General features: G+C 34.1%; 2 protein-coding genes across 2 annotated transcripts; both read left to right on the top strand.

The window, feature by feature from the left end:
* The first annotated feature begins 57 nt into the window (after window positions 1-57).
* Window positions 58-3988, top strand: LOC144894629 (uncharacterized). Its single transcript, XM_078788251.1, has 6 exons — window positions 58-1055; window positions 1197-1258; window positions 1489-1608; window positions 2149-2251; window positions 3313-3380; window positions 3614-3988. The coding sequence occupies exons 2-5, from the start codon at window positions 1199-1201 to the stop codon at window positions 3369-3371; spliced, it is 342 nt and encodes a 113-aa protein (XP_078644377.1). The 5' UTR covers window positions 58-1055; window positions 1197-1198; the 3' UTR covers window positions 3372-3380; window positions 3614-3988.
* A 1070-nt stretch (window positions 3989-5058) lies between these two features.
* LOC131110188 (fibrinogen-like protein 1) lies at window positions 5059-10381 on the top strand. The gene is made up of 7 exons (XM_058063014.2): window positions 5059-5288; window positions 5382-5550; window positions 5625-5784; window positions 8226-8323; window positions 9494-9582; window positions 9738-9925; window positions 10013-10381. Exons 1-7 carry the CDS (start codon window positions 5076-5078, stop codon window positions 10200-10202), a joined length of 1107 nt encoding a protein of 368 aa, XP_057918997.2. The 5' UTR covers window positions 5059-5075; the 3' UTR covers window positions 10203-10381.
* The last annotated feature ends 6473 nt before the right edge of the window (window positions 10382-16854 follow it).

Genomic DNA, 16854 nt, shown 5'->3' with positions numbered 1-16854 from the left:
ATTGGATGAGTATTTATTTGAAGCTCACATTTATGCTGGTGTACTTTTGTTGTCACTTTTACTCGTGCACACAGTAACATTACAGGAAGGGGAATTTGGGAGTGATATGGGAAACTACATTTCTTTAATTGAAAGTCTTTGTCAAGCAACCATGAATTAGTAAAACTCCAGTCTTACCCGTATGTTTTAATTTATACTGTAATTATCGACCGAGGGTATTCAATCAATGTAATTGAATTAATAAATAAACATTTTGGGTTTAAAATATTGGCGCTGGGAACACTTCCTGGTTCCCAGCGTGCTTTGCGGCATCATCGATGTAAATAGCTCTGCAGTTTGGAGTTTAATTGAAAGTCTTTGTCAAGCAACAATGAATCAGTGAAACGCCAGTCTTACCCGTATGTTTTAATTTATACTGTAATTATCGACCGAGTGTACTCAATCAATGTATTTGAAATAATAAATGAACTTTTAGGTTTAAATATATTGGCGCTGGGAACACTTCCTGGTTCCCAGCGTGCTTTGCGGCATCATCGATGTAAATAGCTCTTCAGTTTGGAGTTTAAAGTCGCATAATTGTTCATTGTTGTTCTGCTTAACTTGTGAGAGTGTATTGTCTGTTTTTATTTATCTGTTGCGTTATTGTGTGATGTTTTAGGGATTTCTTGTTGTCACACAATGACTGAAATTGTTATGCCGAGCGTTCAAGTGGTGAAATGTAATGACGGTGCGTTTTGTTACATACGAGCTAGCTTCTTCTGGTCTTAAAACAAAGCCTTTCCCTGCTATAAGACCCTAGAGCGTCATCATATCAGATTAATACAATATCATGAATATGAATGAGTCCTCATAACATAGAAAGGTTCAATATTTACTTGACGAATTTAAATGACCTAAGAGCGCCCCACCCAGTGTTTGAAATGGAAGCACCGTGAGAATGTTAGAGTGTCATCACGTGCTCTGTAGCCCCGCCCACCAACGACTAACTGACCAACGTCCAACATTGCGTTTGTAGAAGACTTCAGGAAGTCAATGCTGAAGAAGACGGCAGAAAGGTAAAAAAAAATGATTTCCTCACAGTTTATTTTTGCTCTTTTTTTGTCTCCTGCCATACAAGGAGAGGTGATGAAAGTATTGTTGATATAGTAGTTACAATATATGATTTGTACTGCATATATGTGTGATATATGTTTCAGAAATGGCGCTTCGCCTCATGTTGATGTCAGCCGGCGTATCAGCAACGTCTGCAGCAGATGTGGTAAGACCGCCACAAATATATTTGATGGCACCTTTCACTCGCTCATAAAACACATTATGACAGGACTATTGTTACAACTCTGTACAGTAGGTGTCAGTATGGATCATAGAGTCATATGAGAACTACTCATTTTGTTATTATTCCAAATATTTACATTTTTAATGATTCAGACATTGTTGTTGTATTTTGATACTAATTAATGCTGTGGTTTGAATATTGTGATTTTTCAGCTGGGCGTCATAGAGAGTCTCTTTCTGGCCACCCATCAGCGTCCTTGGCTCTGGGCTGTTTATGTCTTCACCGTTGGACTGCCTATCATTCTTTTCATTAGCTTCATGTGGCCCCACAAGGTGCATTTACTTCCTCAATCTGTTTAATAGTACTTGTAGAAATTGTCAATCGGCAATTTTGTTACTAATTACAAATTAATTCATGAAAAATTAATGTTTTGTGGTTGACTATGGCTTATTATTAGTCAAAAAATAGTATAATAGACAAGTTATATGTAGTATTCAGCCATGAATGCAGAGTGAAAAAAGGTTCTCCCATTCCATGTGGAAGTGGTACCTTTTTTGGCTACATACTTTGACCTTCCCCACTCAATTTCAAACCCTCTCTTAATGGGATAGTTCGGATTTTTTTACATTTTACATTCAAAAGATTTGGATCCTAAAACCATTGTTTACATAAAACTCAGAAATCCCGATCACCCTGTTATTTTCTCTCTGTATCACTAGCCGCTGCCGCTTGTACATTGTTGCGATGTGTTCATGTGCAAATGAAGACCGCCGCAAAGCTAATTCTCTCATGTCATAGCATGTAAACACAGTTACTAGTAGTATTACTACAAATACTACCAAACACATCATTACAATCCTTTTGGGTTTTAGAGGTTCGGCCCTCCTGATGGACAATATTACTACAAGATGACTGCTGATGACCGACCAGATGATCCTGAATGCTCACAGAGGAAAGGTCCAAGGCATATCCGTGGTAATGCTAAAATACTATACTAAAATACTATAGTAAAGTATCTGAAGTGTACTATATAGCTTTGTGCTGTATTTCAACTCATTAAGTCCCTAAGTGATGTACTTTTTTGTTAACTAACACAGTTACACTGCAAGTTTTAAAAATGTGAAGACAAAACATGTTTTTATAGTTTTATAATTATAGTTTTATGTGCATAAAACAGTTCTAAATGTGGGGAAAAGATGAATGAAATGGATAAATGAATGACTCAGATTAAATCCAGTAAAAATGGGCATAGTTCAGCATTAATGGTAATGGTGATTAATCATGATTAATTAATTTTCGAACGGGGATTAATCTAATTAATTTTTAAATCATATGATAGCACTGTGTGGATTTTACATAATCCAGTAAAAATGGGCATAGTTTAGCAATAGTTGGCAATGGTGATTAATCATGATTAATACATTTTCCAAACCTGGATTAATCTAATCAATTTTTAAAATCATGATAGCACTGTGTGGATTTTACATAAATAAAATGATAATAAATAAATTATTAATAAATTAGTGGATAAATGAATGATTCAGATTAAATCCAGTAAAAATGGCCATAGTTCAGCATTAATGTAATGGTGATTAATCATGATTAATTAATTTTCAAACTGGGATTAATCTAATTAATTTTTTAAATCATATGATAGCACTGTGTGGATTTTACAGTGGATTTTACATAATCCAGTAAAAATGGGCATAGTTCAGCAATAGTTGGTAATGGTGATTAATCATGATTAATTAATTTTCCCAACCCGGGATTAATCTAATAAATTTTTAAATCATGATAGCACTGTGTGGATTTTACATAAATAAAATATTAATACAAATATTATAAATTAATAAATAAATAATAATGAATAACTTAATAAATAAATAATGGCCTATTGGTATGGCCCCCATCACTTTCTTTATTTTCCCTCCAAATTAGTTCTTAATGGTTAAGTTGGGGAAGGTGCAGTAATTATAAAACGTAATTATATACGTAATTATGAAAGTGCCCTTCTCTTCTCTGTCCTCCTATTTTAGCTGAAGCTGACAGGACATCAGCAAGAAGAAGAGACCCTGGTGGTAACCCTGGTAACTAAGACACAAAGGTGAGTTTCAAGCCACAATACATCTTCACTCCCTGAGGCCATGGTAACCACAGATACACTGTTTTCCGGAAAATCGAGTTTGCTACATCAGACTTGCAAAATCAATGCATGAATATCATTCAATTATATTACCCAATTTTGGTGCTAGTGCTTAAATATTACCTGAGCTGGTACTTGAAAAATAAAAAAACATACAAATTTTGCCCCAAAACATTGCCTTTTTCTGTTTACAGAATTTTGTTTGAATGATCACAGCAAAACTGGAGGATCACACACAACACAAGAAGATGACACATGATTGGAAAGTTTAATAAAACTGGTAAACTGCTAAAATCACTGGTAAATCATTGGTACAGTTTAGTATGCATGTATCCATATTGTTGACATCCACACACTTTAATTGCTCTCTTAATGCAATCCTAGACATGAGTTCAAGTTTGCATGTTCCCCCCGTGCATGCGTGGGTTTTCTCCGGGTACTCCGGTTTCCTCCCACATTCCAAAAACATGCTAGGTTAATTAGCGACTCCAAATTGTCCATAGGTATGAATGTGAGTGTGAATGGTTGTTTGTCTATATGTGCTCTGTGATTGGCTGGCCACCAGTCCAGGGTGTACCCCGTCTCTCGCTCCAAGACAGCTGGGATAGGCTCCAGCACCCCCCACAATCCCTCGTGAGGATAAGCAGTAGAAAATGAATGAATGAATAAGTTCTCCTCCTAGTTTGTGTGGAAGTGGTAACTTTTTGGCTTCTTATTTTGTCTTTCCCCACCCTCGGCCATCTCTATGTGGAGTTTGCATGTTCTCCCCGTGCATGCGTGGGTTTTCTCCGAGTACTCCGGTTTCCTCCCACATTCCAAAAACATGCTAGGTTAATTAACGACTCCAAATTGTCCATAGGTATGAATGTGAGTGTGAATGGTTGTTTGTCTATATGTGCTCTGTGATTGGCTGGCCACCAGTCCAGGGTGTACCCCGCCTCTCGCTCCAAGACAGCTGGGATAGGCTCCAGCACCCCCCACAAACAACACATCAGTTGTGTACAATAGCAATATAATCCTTTACAGCATTTTGCTTCCTTAAAGCATCCATTCTAGGAATGGAATGCGTTCATAACCTGACCATCTGTACAACACATGTCGAGAGAAATTACCGTTTTGGGTCTCGAATCAACAAAAGCGTTGGACCGTGTACGTCAAGATTGACTTAATCTGCACTTGTTATTTATTAGAACACGGTGGACTAGAACTGGAGAACACAGATGGGCTGCTGTCCCGGTACAAAAGGTGGGTGCCAAGCACCCAAATACAGATGGGTTTAGCTGTTTTTATTTTTATTTTTATTTTTATTTTTATTTTTATTTTTATTTTTATTTTTATTTTTATTTTTATTTTTATTTTTATTTTTATTTTTATTTTTATTTTTATTTTTATTTTTATTTTTATTTTTATTTTTATTTTTATTTTTATTTTTATTTATCTTCTTCAGGCAACAACATTTCATCTATCTATCATTCATACCTATTGATGGTATGATCATAAAAAAGACAAGCGATATCTTATTAATTAATATTTTTGGGTTTCTTGAAAGAATTCAGATATCCCATCAAAACATCATTCAACATAACAACCAAAGTTTTTCTGGGAAGGTTTTGGATAAATTTCGCATCTGTTTTTAATATTTCCTGCATACTTGAAATGTTTTTGGCTGCTGAGAAGCGGCCATTTCGTCAGTGTTTTGGCCTCAGCTTTGTTTCGCTCCTGCCTGTGTCGGGAAGATTTAAACGCACGGAACAAAATGGGAAGAGCTGGTTTGAGTGCTTCAGAATTGATCTCCAACAAACGAAGAAGAGGATGGCTGATCTACTCCGGCTGCTGATGGTCGTTACGCTTTGCTATCATTCTTTTTGTGTAAGTCTATTTATTATAACACTTCATCTATCTGTGGTTTGTGTATTTAATTCATGTTTTCCCAGCTCTTCATTCTCATTTATGCTTTTGCAGGCGTCAGACCAATGCAGCGAGGAACTGACTCGTCTTCGGGAACAGCAGAAGCTTCTGCAAAGTCAACTTCAGCAGCAAGATCTCCTCCTACGTAGACTACGACTGCTCAACCAAGCCGCCAACGTGCCAAACACCGCAGTGGACCAGAACCCCCAAACACAGCACCAAGGTCCCGGTTGCAAGACGACACACAAAAAGTCCGTCATCCATGTAATCCATGTTTTGTTTCCCATGTGTTGGCAGACTGCTCTCAGTTGTACAATTCCGGCTTCAAGACCAGCGGATACTACAGCATCCAACCTCGAGGCGCCTCTGCTCCAGTCAGGGTCTACTGCGACATGAGCGAAGGAGGCGGTTGGACGGTGATGCAAAGACGCATTAACGGAGCAGAGAATTTTAGCAGGTTGGTCCGTGGGAGTCCATTAAGACAAATTCATTGTAAAAAGTCATTCATCATACACTATACATGACTATACCAGTCATGATGTGCTATATATATCACTATATTGACAGTTACTATGGTACACATTATGGCATTGGATGCTCATATCACCTCGTACTTTGGTTCAAAACAATTAAAAAATTTTTTTTTTTTCTTTTAAAATATAAATTAAAAAAAAATTACTTCAATTATATTAGAAAGGCAGGAAGTAAACAAATGTAACAGTTACTGATTGTAAAAGTATGTGGTCATATCACTTCGTACTTCGGTTCAAAACAATTAAAAAAAAAATTAAATTAACATTTTTTTTATTCCAAAAATTTGAAAAAACAAATTTAATTTGAAAAAATTTTAAAAAATTACTTCAATTATATTAAAAAAGCAGGAAGTGAACAAATGTAACAGTTACTGATTGTAAAAGTATGTGGTTATATCACTTCGTACTTCGGTTCAAAACAATTAAAAAAAAATTAAATTAACATTTTTTTTATTTCCAAAAATTTGAAAAAACAAATTTAATTTGAAAAAATTTAAAAAAATTACTTCAATTATATTAAAAAAGCAGGAAGTGAACAAATGTAACAGTTACTGATTGTAAAAGTATGTGGTCATATCACCTCGTACTTCGGTTCAAAACAATTAAAAAAAAAATTAAATTAAATTTTTTTTATTTCCAAAAATTTGAAAAAACAAATTTAATTTGAAAAAATTTAAAAAAATTACTTCAATTATATTAAAAAAGCAGGAAGTGAACAAATGTAACAGTTACTGATCGTAAAAGTATGTGGTCATATCACTTCGTACTTCGGTTCAAAACAATTAAAAAAAAAATTAAATTAACATTTTTTTTATTCCAAAAATTTGAAAAAACAAATTTAATTTGAAAAAATTTTAAAAAATTACTTCAATTATATTAAAAAAGCAGGAAGTGAACAAATGTAACAGTTACTGATTGTAAAAGTATGTGGTTATATCACTTCGTACTTCGGTTCAAAACAATTAAAAAAAAATTAAATTAACATTTTTTTTATTTCCAAAAATTTGAAAAAACAAATTTAATTTGAAAAAATTTAAAAAAATTACTTCAATTATATTAAAAAAGCAGGAAGTGAACAAATGTAACAGTTACTGATTGTAAAAGTATGTGGTCATATCACCTCGTACTTCGGTTCAAAACAATTAAAAAAAAAATTAAATTAAATTTTTTTTATTTCCAAAAATTTGAAAAAACAAATTTAATTTGAAAAAATTTAAAAAAATTACTTCAATTATATTAAAAAAGCAGGAAGTGAACAAATGTAACAGTTACTGATTGTAAAAGTATGTGGTCATATCACTTCGTACTTCGGTTCAAAACAATTAAAAAAAAAATTAAATTAACATTTTTTTTATTCCAAAAATTTGAAAAAACAAATTTAATTTGAAAAAATTTAAAAAAATTACTTCAATTATATTAAAAAAGCAGGAAGTGAACAAATGTAACAGTTACTGATCGTAAAAGTATGTGGTCATATCACTTCGTACTTCGGTTCAAAACAATTAAAAAAAAATTAAATTAACATTTTTTTTATTTCCAAAAATTTGAAAAAACAAATTTAATTTGAAAAAATTTAAAAAGATTACTTCAATTATATTAAAAAAGCAGGAAGTGAACAAATGTAACAGTTACTGATTGTAAAAGTATGTGGTCATATCACCTCGTACTTTGGTTCAAAACAATTTTTTAAAAATTTTAAAAAATTTAAAAAATGTAAATAAAAAAAAATTATTTCAATTATATTAGGAAGGCAGGAACAATGTAACCAGAACAAATGTACCAGTTACTGCTTGTAAAGGTATGTGGTCATATCACCTCGTACTTTGGTTCAAAACAATTTTAAAAAATTTAAAATTAAAAAAAAAATGTATTTCAAAAAATTTTTTTAATTAATTTTTTTATTTCAAAAAATTTAAAAAAATACTTCAATTATATTAAAAAGGCAGGAAGTGAACAAATGTAACAGTTACTGATTGTAAAAGTATGTGGTCATATCACCTCGTACTTCGTTTCAAAACAATTTTTAAAAAATTGGTCTTCTGCGGCCGAATCTGGTTCTTGGGACATGTCCCGTTACGCCTCCTTGGTGAGGTGTTCCGGGCATGCCCAGCCGGGAAAGGACCCCGGGGTAAAATACAGACCTAGGACACGCTGGAGGGATTATGTCTCACAGCTGGCCTGGGAACATCTTTGTGTCCTCCTGGTGGAGCTGGAGGAGGTAGCTGGGGACCGGGAAGTCTGGGCTTCCCGACCGTGACTGCTGCCCCCACGGATAAGCATAGGAAAATTGATTTATTGTTTAAGAATGCTATTACAGAATACATCTTGACCCCGCCCCACTCTGTTATCTGTCTGTGATTATTAGATCATGGGTGGAGTACAAGAATGGTTTTGGAAACATGGTGGCAGACCTTGGAGAGTTCTGGCTTGGCAATGACAACCTGCATTACATCACCGCACAAGGTATGACTTCATCATGTCTGTAGTACACCCAAGAAGTACACGCAATGTTCAACATTGTGTTGTACTGCTATGATGGTATTTACAGTGTTTTGTAAATATTCTCATTCTCATTCATCCAAGTATCTGTGGGGCTGCACGGTGGTCGAGTGGTTAGCGCGTAGACCTCACAGCTAGGAGACCCGGGTTCAATTCCACCCTCGGCCATCTCTGTGTGGAGTTTGCATGTTCTCCCCGTGCATGCGTGGGTTTTCTCCGGGTACTCCGGTTTCCTCCCCCATTCCAAAAACATGCTAGGTTAATTCGCGACTCCAAATTGTCCATAGGTATGAATGTGAGTGTGAATGGTTGTTTGTCTATATGTGCCCTGTGATTGGCTGGCCACCAGTCCAGGGTGTACCCCGCCTCTCGCTAGATTGCTTGACAGCTGTCATAGGCTCCAGCACCCCCCGCAACCCTCGTGAGGGTAAGCGGTAGATAATGAATGAATGAATGAGTTCTCCTCCTATTTTGTGTGGAAGTGGTAACTTTTTGGCTTCTTATTTTGTCTTTGACCACCCTCGGCCATCTCTGTGTGGAGTTTACATGTTCTCCCCGTGCATGCGTGGGTTTTCTCCGGGTACTCCGGTTTCCTCCCACATTCCAAAAACATGCTAGGTTAATTAGCGACTCCAAATTGTCCATAGGTATGAATGTGAGTGTGAATGGTTGTTTGTCTATATGTGCCCTGTGATTGGCTGGCTGGCCACCAGTCCAGGGTGTACCCTGCCTCTTGCCCGAAAACAGCTGGGATAGGCTCCAGCACCCTGGACCCTCGTGAGGATAAGCGGTAGAAAATGAATGAATGAATGAATGAGGATCCAAGTATCTGTATTCTAAGGGCATTGAATCTTAGTATAGTAATATAGTATAGTACTATAGTAGTATATTAGTATTGTAATTAGTATAGTAATTCCCAGTCAAAATTGTGTATTTTGTATGATAAACAGATACATTTTTATCCTGAATTCACATACTCCCTACGGCAATTGATGTACCCCGCTTTGGGAACTACTTATAGGTAGTATTTATAATATTTATAGTACGTAAACTCTTCCAACTGTGACGGAAATAATACATTTAGATTATGGCCATAAAGTACAATATCATTTTGTGTTTATTTATTTATTCCAGGCAATTACACATTGGCGATTCATCTGGAAGACTTCGATGGCAGCCAACGTCATGCTGAGTATCGGAACTTTAAAGTAGCGGATGAAAAGGTGCGAGTAACACACAAAGCTGCCACTTTAGGTGTTCCCCAGGGGTCTATTCTCAAACCTCATTTGTTGTCATTTCTTGTCTATATTTGCAATTTTTCTGAATGTACTACCGCAGGATCCTTGAATTTACCGTAGTAACTTTCGACCCATTGCAGGATTTGTACCGACTCACTTTTGGAGATTACACCGGCACAGCAGGAGATGCTCTGTCTGGGAATTACCAGGCGGGGGTGTCGGAGTGGGCCAGTCATCAGGGCATTCCATTCAGCACCCATGACAAGGACAATGACAACTACCAAGGAAGCTGTGCACAGGAAGATAAAGGAGGCTGGTGGTTCAACAAGTATGTCATATACTTATATACTTATATACTTATGTATGTATATTTAATAACCAAGAAACTAATCATCACATCGTTCCATTCCCCAAGGTGCCACGCAGCCCATCTGAATGGCCGCTACTACCCCAGCGGGTACTACAGCGGGCTGACTGATGACGGTGTGGTCTGGTACACGTGGAGAGGATGGTGGTACTCGCTGAAAACCAGCATCATGAAACTACGACCCGACAGCTTCAAAATCAACCCTTCGGATGACCCCAATATGGTTCGTAAGGCTTAGATATTAACGTTCAAACACCTACGCAATCGAACAAGCGGTCATATACATATTGCTACAGTATACAACCTGAATACTATAAATATACTGTTATAAATGTAGAAACCATACACAAAACAGCAAAACTGCCCCAGACCAGCATACTACCACCACCATATTTTACTGTTGGTATGATGTTTTTTTCTGAAATTCAGCATTACTTTTTTATTTTTACATCTTCCAAAAAGTACAACTTTTGTCTCATTACACCACAGAGTATTTTCCCAAAGTACTTCGGCATCATTAATAAGTTTTCTGGCAAAATTGAGACCCGCCTAAATGTATTTTCTCTCTTATAGTGGAGTCTTTGGTTGTTGTTGTGGGGTCTTTTGTGACCTCTTGGATGAGTCGTGACTGGCTGTGCTCTCAGTCATTTTGGATGGCCGGCCAGTTATGTTTTAAAACTTATTATGTTATGATTTGCCACCAAAAAAAGTAAAAAAAAAATACAATAACAAAAAGAAAGTAGTCACTAAATAAAATATTTTTGTCTTACTGCTATGACAGATAAGACACATTGCTCTGCCTCCTCCAGGCTCAGAAGAAGTGACAAAAATTTTAAAAAATATTATTTAAATTTTCAATAATTGAAATAATAATTTGAAATAATAATTTCAAATTAATTTGAATTATTTCAATATTGTTTCAAGCATATATCAAACAGGAAACGTGCTTTTCAATGTTAGTTTTCATTGCTGAAATAAAATTAATAAATTATCTTAATAAATAAATTTAAAAAATAAGATTAATAAGATTAACATGTGTTTTGGAATATATTCCTTACAGAATTATTTTTTCTCTCACTCCATTTTTCCTTTTTGCATTTTAAAGCTCCAACAGTAAAAATGTCCAGTGTTGGAATCGAACAGCCTCATAAGTTCTTTGTCACACACTTTGTCAGCCTCTCTCTGATTTGCTTTCATAGTCGTGACACCTCGTGTCTCGAGCCAAATTAGCCCTTGAGCTTGTACTCTCCTCTTCATCGCACAGTAGTTTTTTTAACCCTGTTGGTGCATTTTTTTTTTTTACACTGCGCCACCCTGAGTTAAAATCGCGGGTTCAATCACCTTCAACCCGGACGTTGCATCACATGCATTTCTTTGTGTGTATGTGCATGAGACGTAAAATGACAAATATTGACAATTAAATGTTATTTTTTTTGTATTCTGAAGAAAACTGTTGATTGTGTTGTGTTTAGGAAAAATGGGATTTAAGTTAGAATTGAATTGAATGTTATCATGAATATGTTGTCCAAAGGGGAAAAGTATATGATAGTTGATGAAAAGTTCCCATGCAGATCACATAAGCTAAACAAACCAGTTTTCCATAGTAGGACAAGAAACATTGCCCAAGGGCAGATTTTTGGAATTTTTGTGTCATTTTATCATATAAAATGTTTAAACCTTCAAGTCGAAGAGTATATTCATATTATCTGTGGTTCAATCAAAAATCAAAGTCCTGAATTGGGAAAAGCTGTCACAAACCTGTCCCCCATCAGACCACGCAGCCACGTACTTAGGCTGATTGGCGGCAGCTGGGAGCCACGACTCGGCTACCGGCTCCCTCGTCCTGTCCAGCCTCTTCACTTCGTTTATGAATGAACTTTGAACTATTTAAGCTTGCATCTGCATTTTCTGGTCCATAGCGGGAACGTAACGTCATAACCATTAACATGTTGATGTTCAATTCATTTAAAAAAAGAAGACTTTCAACTGCTATTATATAAAATTTGTCAGGGATTTTTTTTGTAAAAAAAAATCTATGAAAAATTATTAAAAAATCAATAAAAAATATAAAATTATTTAGGAGGGCTTCTGATTATTACCACTACTACTACTAGTAGTAGTAGGCTAGTATTAGCCTGCTTATTTGCTTGCTTATTAGCCTGCTTTTGCCCTATTGTATGAAATTTGTCAGATTTATTTGTAAAAAAAAAAAAATCAATAAAAAAAAAATCAATAAAAAATATAAAACTATTTAGGGGGGCTTTTGGTTATTACTACTACTAGTAGTAGTAGTAGGCTAGTATTAGCCTGCTTATTTGCTTGCCTTTGCCCTATTATTTGAAATTTGTCAGAGATTTTTTTTGTAAAAAAAAAAAAGAAAAATAATTTAAAAATCAATAAAAAATATGAAACTATTTAGGGGGGCTTTTGGTTATTACTACTACTACTAGTACTAGTAGTAGGCTAGTATTAGCCTGCTTATTTGCTTGCTTATTAGCCTGCTTTTGCCCTATTATTTGAAATTTGTCTTAGATTTTTTTTGTAAAAAAAAATCAATGAAAAATAATTTTAAAAATCAATAAAAAATATCAAATTTTTTAGGGGGGCTTCTGATTATTACTACTACTACTAGTAGTAGTAGTAGGCTAATATTAGCCTGCTTATTGGCTTGCTTATTTGCTTGCTTTTGCCCTATTATATGAAATTTGTCAGATTTATTTGTAAAAAAAAAAAAATCAAAAAAAAAATCAATAAAAAATATAAAACTATTTAGGGGGGCTTTTGGTTATTACTGGCTAGTATTAGCCTGCTTATTAGCTTGCTTATTAGCCTGCTTTTGCCCTATTATATGAAATTTGTCAGATTTATTTGTAAACAAAAATCTATGAAAAAAAAATCAATTAAAAAAAAGTGAAAAATTATTTAAAAATCAATAAAAAATATCAAATTATTTAGGAGGGCTTCTGATTATTACTACTACTAGTAGTAGTAGTAGTAGGCTAGTATTAGCCTGCTTATTTGCTTACTTTTGCCCTATTATATGAAATTTGTCAGATTTATTTGTAAAAAAAATCTATGAAAAAAAAATCAATAAAAAATATATAACTATTTAGGGGGTCTTTTGGTTATTACTATTACTAGTAGTAGTAGTAGTAATAACCAAAAGCCCTACTACTAGTAGTAGTAGTAGTAGGCTAGTAGTAGCCTGCTTATTTGTTTGCTTATTAGCCTGCTTTTGCACTATTATTTGAAATTTGAGAGATTTTTTTTGTAAAAAAAAAAAAAAAGAAAAAGAAAAAAAAATCAATAAAAAATATAAAATTATTTCAGGGGGGCATACTGATGAGTCTTTGAATTGTGAAAATTGGTAAAATTATGATAAAAAAAAGTCATTTTGTTGGCGTAGGAAGACAATGGAAGTAAACAAGCAATGAAACATGACACTGCAGCCGTTTGGTTGTATATTATTGTAGTTCTGGTACATTATTTGTAGTACATTGTACCTGCCTTAGGTTTTACTTGGCTATAAAATAAAAAAAAACTAATTATACCACCCAAGAGGAGTCTGTGATACGTTACCCATACCAGTGTATTGATTTATGTACATGCTTCAGTTTCGTAGTTTCGTACTTCTACTCCGTCTGGCCCCACCAGCACCTTAAGTGGCTTGTCAGGCCCAACCAGGTATTTGACATACCTGGGGGATTTTGCAACCACCTGAGGGTACAGCTTGAGGAACCCTTATGTTATATTCCCAGGTAGTCTTCTCCAGTTCATACAAATAAAATAAGGACTGCTAAGAGAGCATATCTCAGGATATGTTTGCATATTATTATTATTATTATTATTATTATTATTATTATTACAATTCAACCTGGACTTGTAAGTCCATGTCATCATCCCTCCCATCAAAAATGTCGACCGGTAGGTGTCAATCAATGCCAGTCGCATGTGTCACTTGTTTCCGAGTATGACACCAGGGGTGTCACTAGGTTCTGAGGACAAGGGGGGGACTTAGTTCCCCCCGGAAATGCACAGGATATGAATGAATGTAGTAGACACAATCTACACTGCAAAGAACATTTTAGGGGGGCTTCTGATTATTACTACTACTAGTACTACTACTAGTAGTACTAGTAGTAGGCTAGTATTAGCCTGCTTATTGGCTTGCTTATTAGCCTGCTTTTGCCCTATTATATGAAATTTGTCAGAGATTTTTTTTTGTAAAAAAAAAAAAAAAATCTCAAAATTTTTTTTAAAAATCTAAAATTATTTAGGGGGGGCTTAAGAACATTTTAGGGAGACTTCTGATTATTACTACTACTAGTAGTAGTAGTAGTAGGCTAGTATTAGCCTGCTTATTGGCTTGCTTATTAGCCTGCTTTTGCCCTATTTATTTAAAATTTGTCGGAAATTTTTTTGTAAAAAAAATAAATGAAAAAAAAGAAAAAAGAAAATTATTTAGGGGGATTAAGAACATTTTAGGGGCGCTTCTGATTATTACCTGCTTATTAGCTTGCTTTTGCCCTATTATATGAAATTTGTCAGATTTTTTTTTGTAAAAAAAAAAAAAAAAAATCTCAAAATTTTTTTAAAAAATGCATAAAAAATCTAAAATTATTTAGGGGGGGCTTAAGAACATTTTAGGGAGACTTCTGATTATTACTACTACTACTAGTAGTAGTAGTAGGCTAGTATTAGCCTGCTTATTGGCTTGCTTATTAGCCTGCTTTTGCCCTATTTATTTAAAATTTGTCGGAAATTTTTTTGTAAAAAAAATAAATGAAAAAAAAGAAAAAAGAAAATTATTTAGGGGGATTAAGAACATTTTAGGGGCGCTTCTGATTATTACCTGCTTATTAGCTTGCTTTTGCCCTATTATATGAAATTTGTCAGATTTTTTTTTGTAAAAAAAAAAAAAAAATCTCAAAATTTTTTTTAAAAATGCAGAAAAAATCTAAAATTATTTAGGGGGGGCTTAAGAACATTTTAGGGAGACTTCTGATTATTACTACTACTACTAGTAGTAGTAGTAGGCTAGTATTAGCCTGCTTTTGCCTTATTTATTTAAAATTTGTTGGAATTTTTTTTGTAAAAAAAATAAATGAAAAAAAAAGAAAAAAGAAAATTATTTAGGGGGGGATTAAGAACATTTTAGGGGCGCTTCTGATTATTACCTGCTTATTAGCTTGCTTATTAGCTTGCTTTTGCCCTATTATATGAAATTTGTGAGAGATATTTTTTGTAAAAAAAAACAAAAAAAAAAGATTTTTTTTTAAAAAATCAATAAAAAAATATTGGGCTTCTGATTATTACTACTACTAGTAGTAGTAGTAGTAGTAGGCTAGTATTAGCCTGCTTATTGGCTTGCTTATTAGCCTTTATTAGCTTATTAGTTCTATTATTTGAAATTTATCAGAGATTTTTTTGTAAAAAAAAATCAATGAAAAAATTTTTTTAAATCAATGAAAAATATAAAATTATTTCGGGGGGCTTCTGATTATTACTACTACTAGTAGTAGTAGTAGTAGGCTAGTATTAGCCTGCTTATTGGCTTGCTTATTAGCCTTTATTAGCTTATTGGTTCTATTATTTGAAATTTGTCAGAAATTTTATTTGTAAAAAAAAAAAAAAATCTATGAAAAATTTTAAAAAATCAATGAAAAAATATCAAATTATTTAGGGGGGCTTACGCCTAATGACGCCATTGTATGGCACGAAGTCGCTAGTTTTACTGCCTCAAAAGATGAAGACTCAACTTTTACTGTCTCACTCCAGTTTCACTGACTCAATTTTCATTGGTTTCTGCATCCGCACTTTGTCATGAGTTAGTTGAATCAGCTGAGAAGTCATTTAGTGACTCATAAGTAGCTGAGTCAGTGAAAGGAATTGAGTAATCATTTATTCCACACATGATTTGACACGTTTAGCTCCCACACCTTATGTCTGTTTGTACAATAATGTCCAATATAAAAAAAAATAATCCTAATCCAGAACCGTGTCAATACTGCTAAAAGCGGCATTCAAACATTCATGGAATATTTGTCTCTCCGCCCCATTAGAATTCCGGTTTAACCTGGTCAAGACTTTGGCATAATTAATCCCACAGAAGAAAGATTTACCTCAAAGGAGGCTTTTTTTTAGCTTCTATACATTTGAATTAGCTGCTAGACAGGTTCTACAGACTTTTTTTTTTTTTTTTTTAAAGTTTGACTCTTTATTATCGTTTTTTTTTCCGATATTCCAAATAGATTCTTATTTTATAAAAGATTTAATATCATGATATTTTTTTTCCGCATGATATTTCTATTGTAATGATTTAATTGTGATGCAGTTACGTCATTATTTTTATTTTCACTTGCCCCTCCCCCTTTTGAGTGGGCGGATCCCTTTTTTTTTTTTTTTTTTTTTTTTTTTTACATACAACAGAAGCCCGGAGTCGTACTCCTGCAACAGTTGGAGTTGGAGTCATCATCACCATAGGATGGGACGCTAGCTGCCTGTGCTAATTTGAAGCCTTGTTTTGTTACCCAAAACAGGTAAGTGAAGATAACTACAAATTCCTGGGGGCAGTGAACGTCACAAATGTTATAATTGTCTGTGTGTATTTGCAGTTGAATGTCCTGGTGCTACTGTCGCTGGAAGTAGTAGTATTTTTTAGTAAAAAAAAAATAAAAATCAATGAAAAAAAATATTTAGGGGGGCTTAAGAACATTTTAGGGGGGCTTCTGATTATTACTACTACTACTTCTAGTAGTAGTAGGCTAGTATTAGCCTGCTTATTAGCTTGCTTATTAGCTTGTTTTTGCCCTATTATATAAAATTTGTATAAAAAAAAATAAAAATCAATGAAAAAAAATCAATAAAAAATAAAAAAAATATTTAGGGGG

Source organism: Doryrhamphus excisus, linkage group LG22, assembly GCF_037039965.1.
Source record: "Doryrhamphus excisus strain RoL-2023G ecotype Guam linkage group LG22, RoL_Dexc_Guam_v1.1, whole genome shotgun sequence".
In the NCBI taxonomy this organism is placed as follows: Eukaryota; Metazoa; Chordata; class Actinopteri; order Syngnathiformes; family Syngnathidae; genus Doryrhamphus; species Doryrhamphus excisus.
The sequence above is the reverse complement of the archived record's forward strand: the minus strand, read 5'-3'. Positions and strand labels throughout refer to the sequence as shown.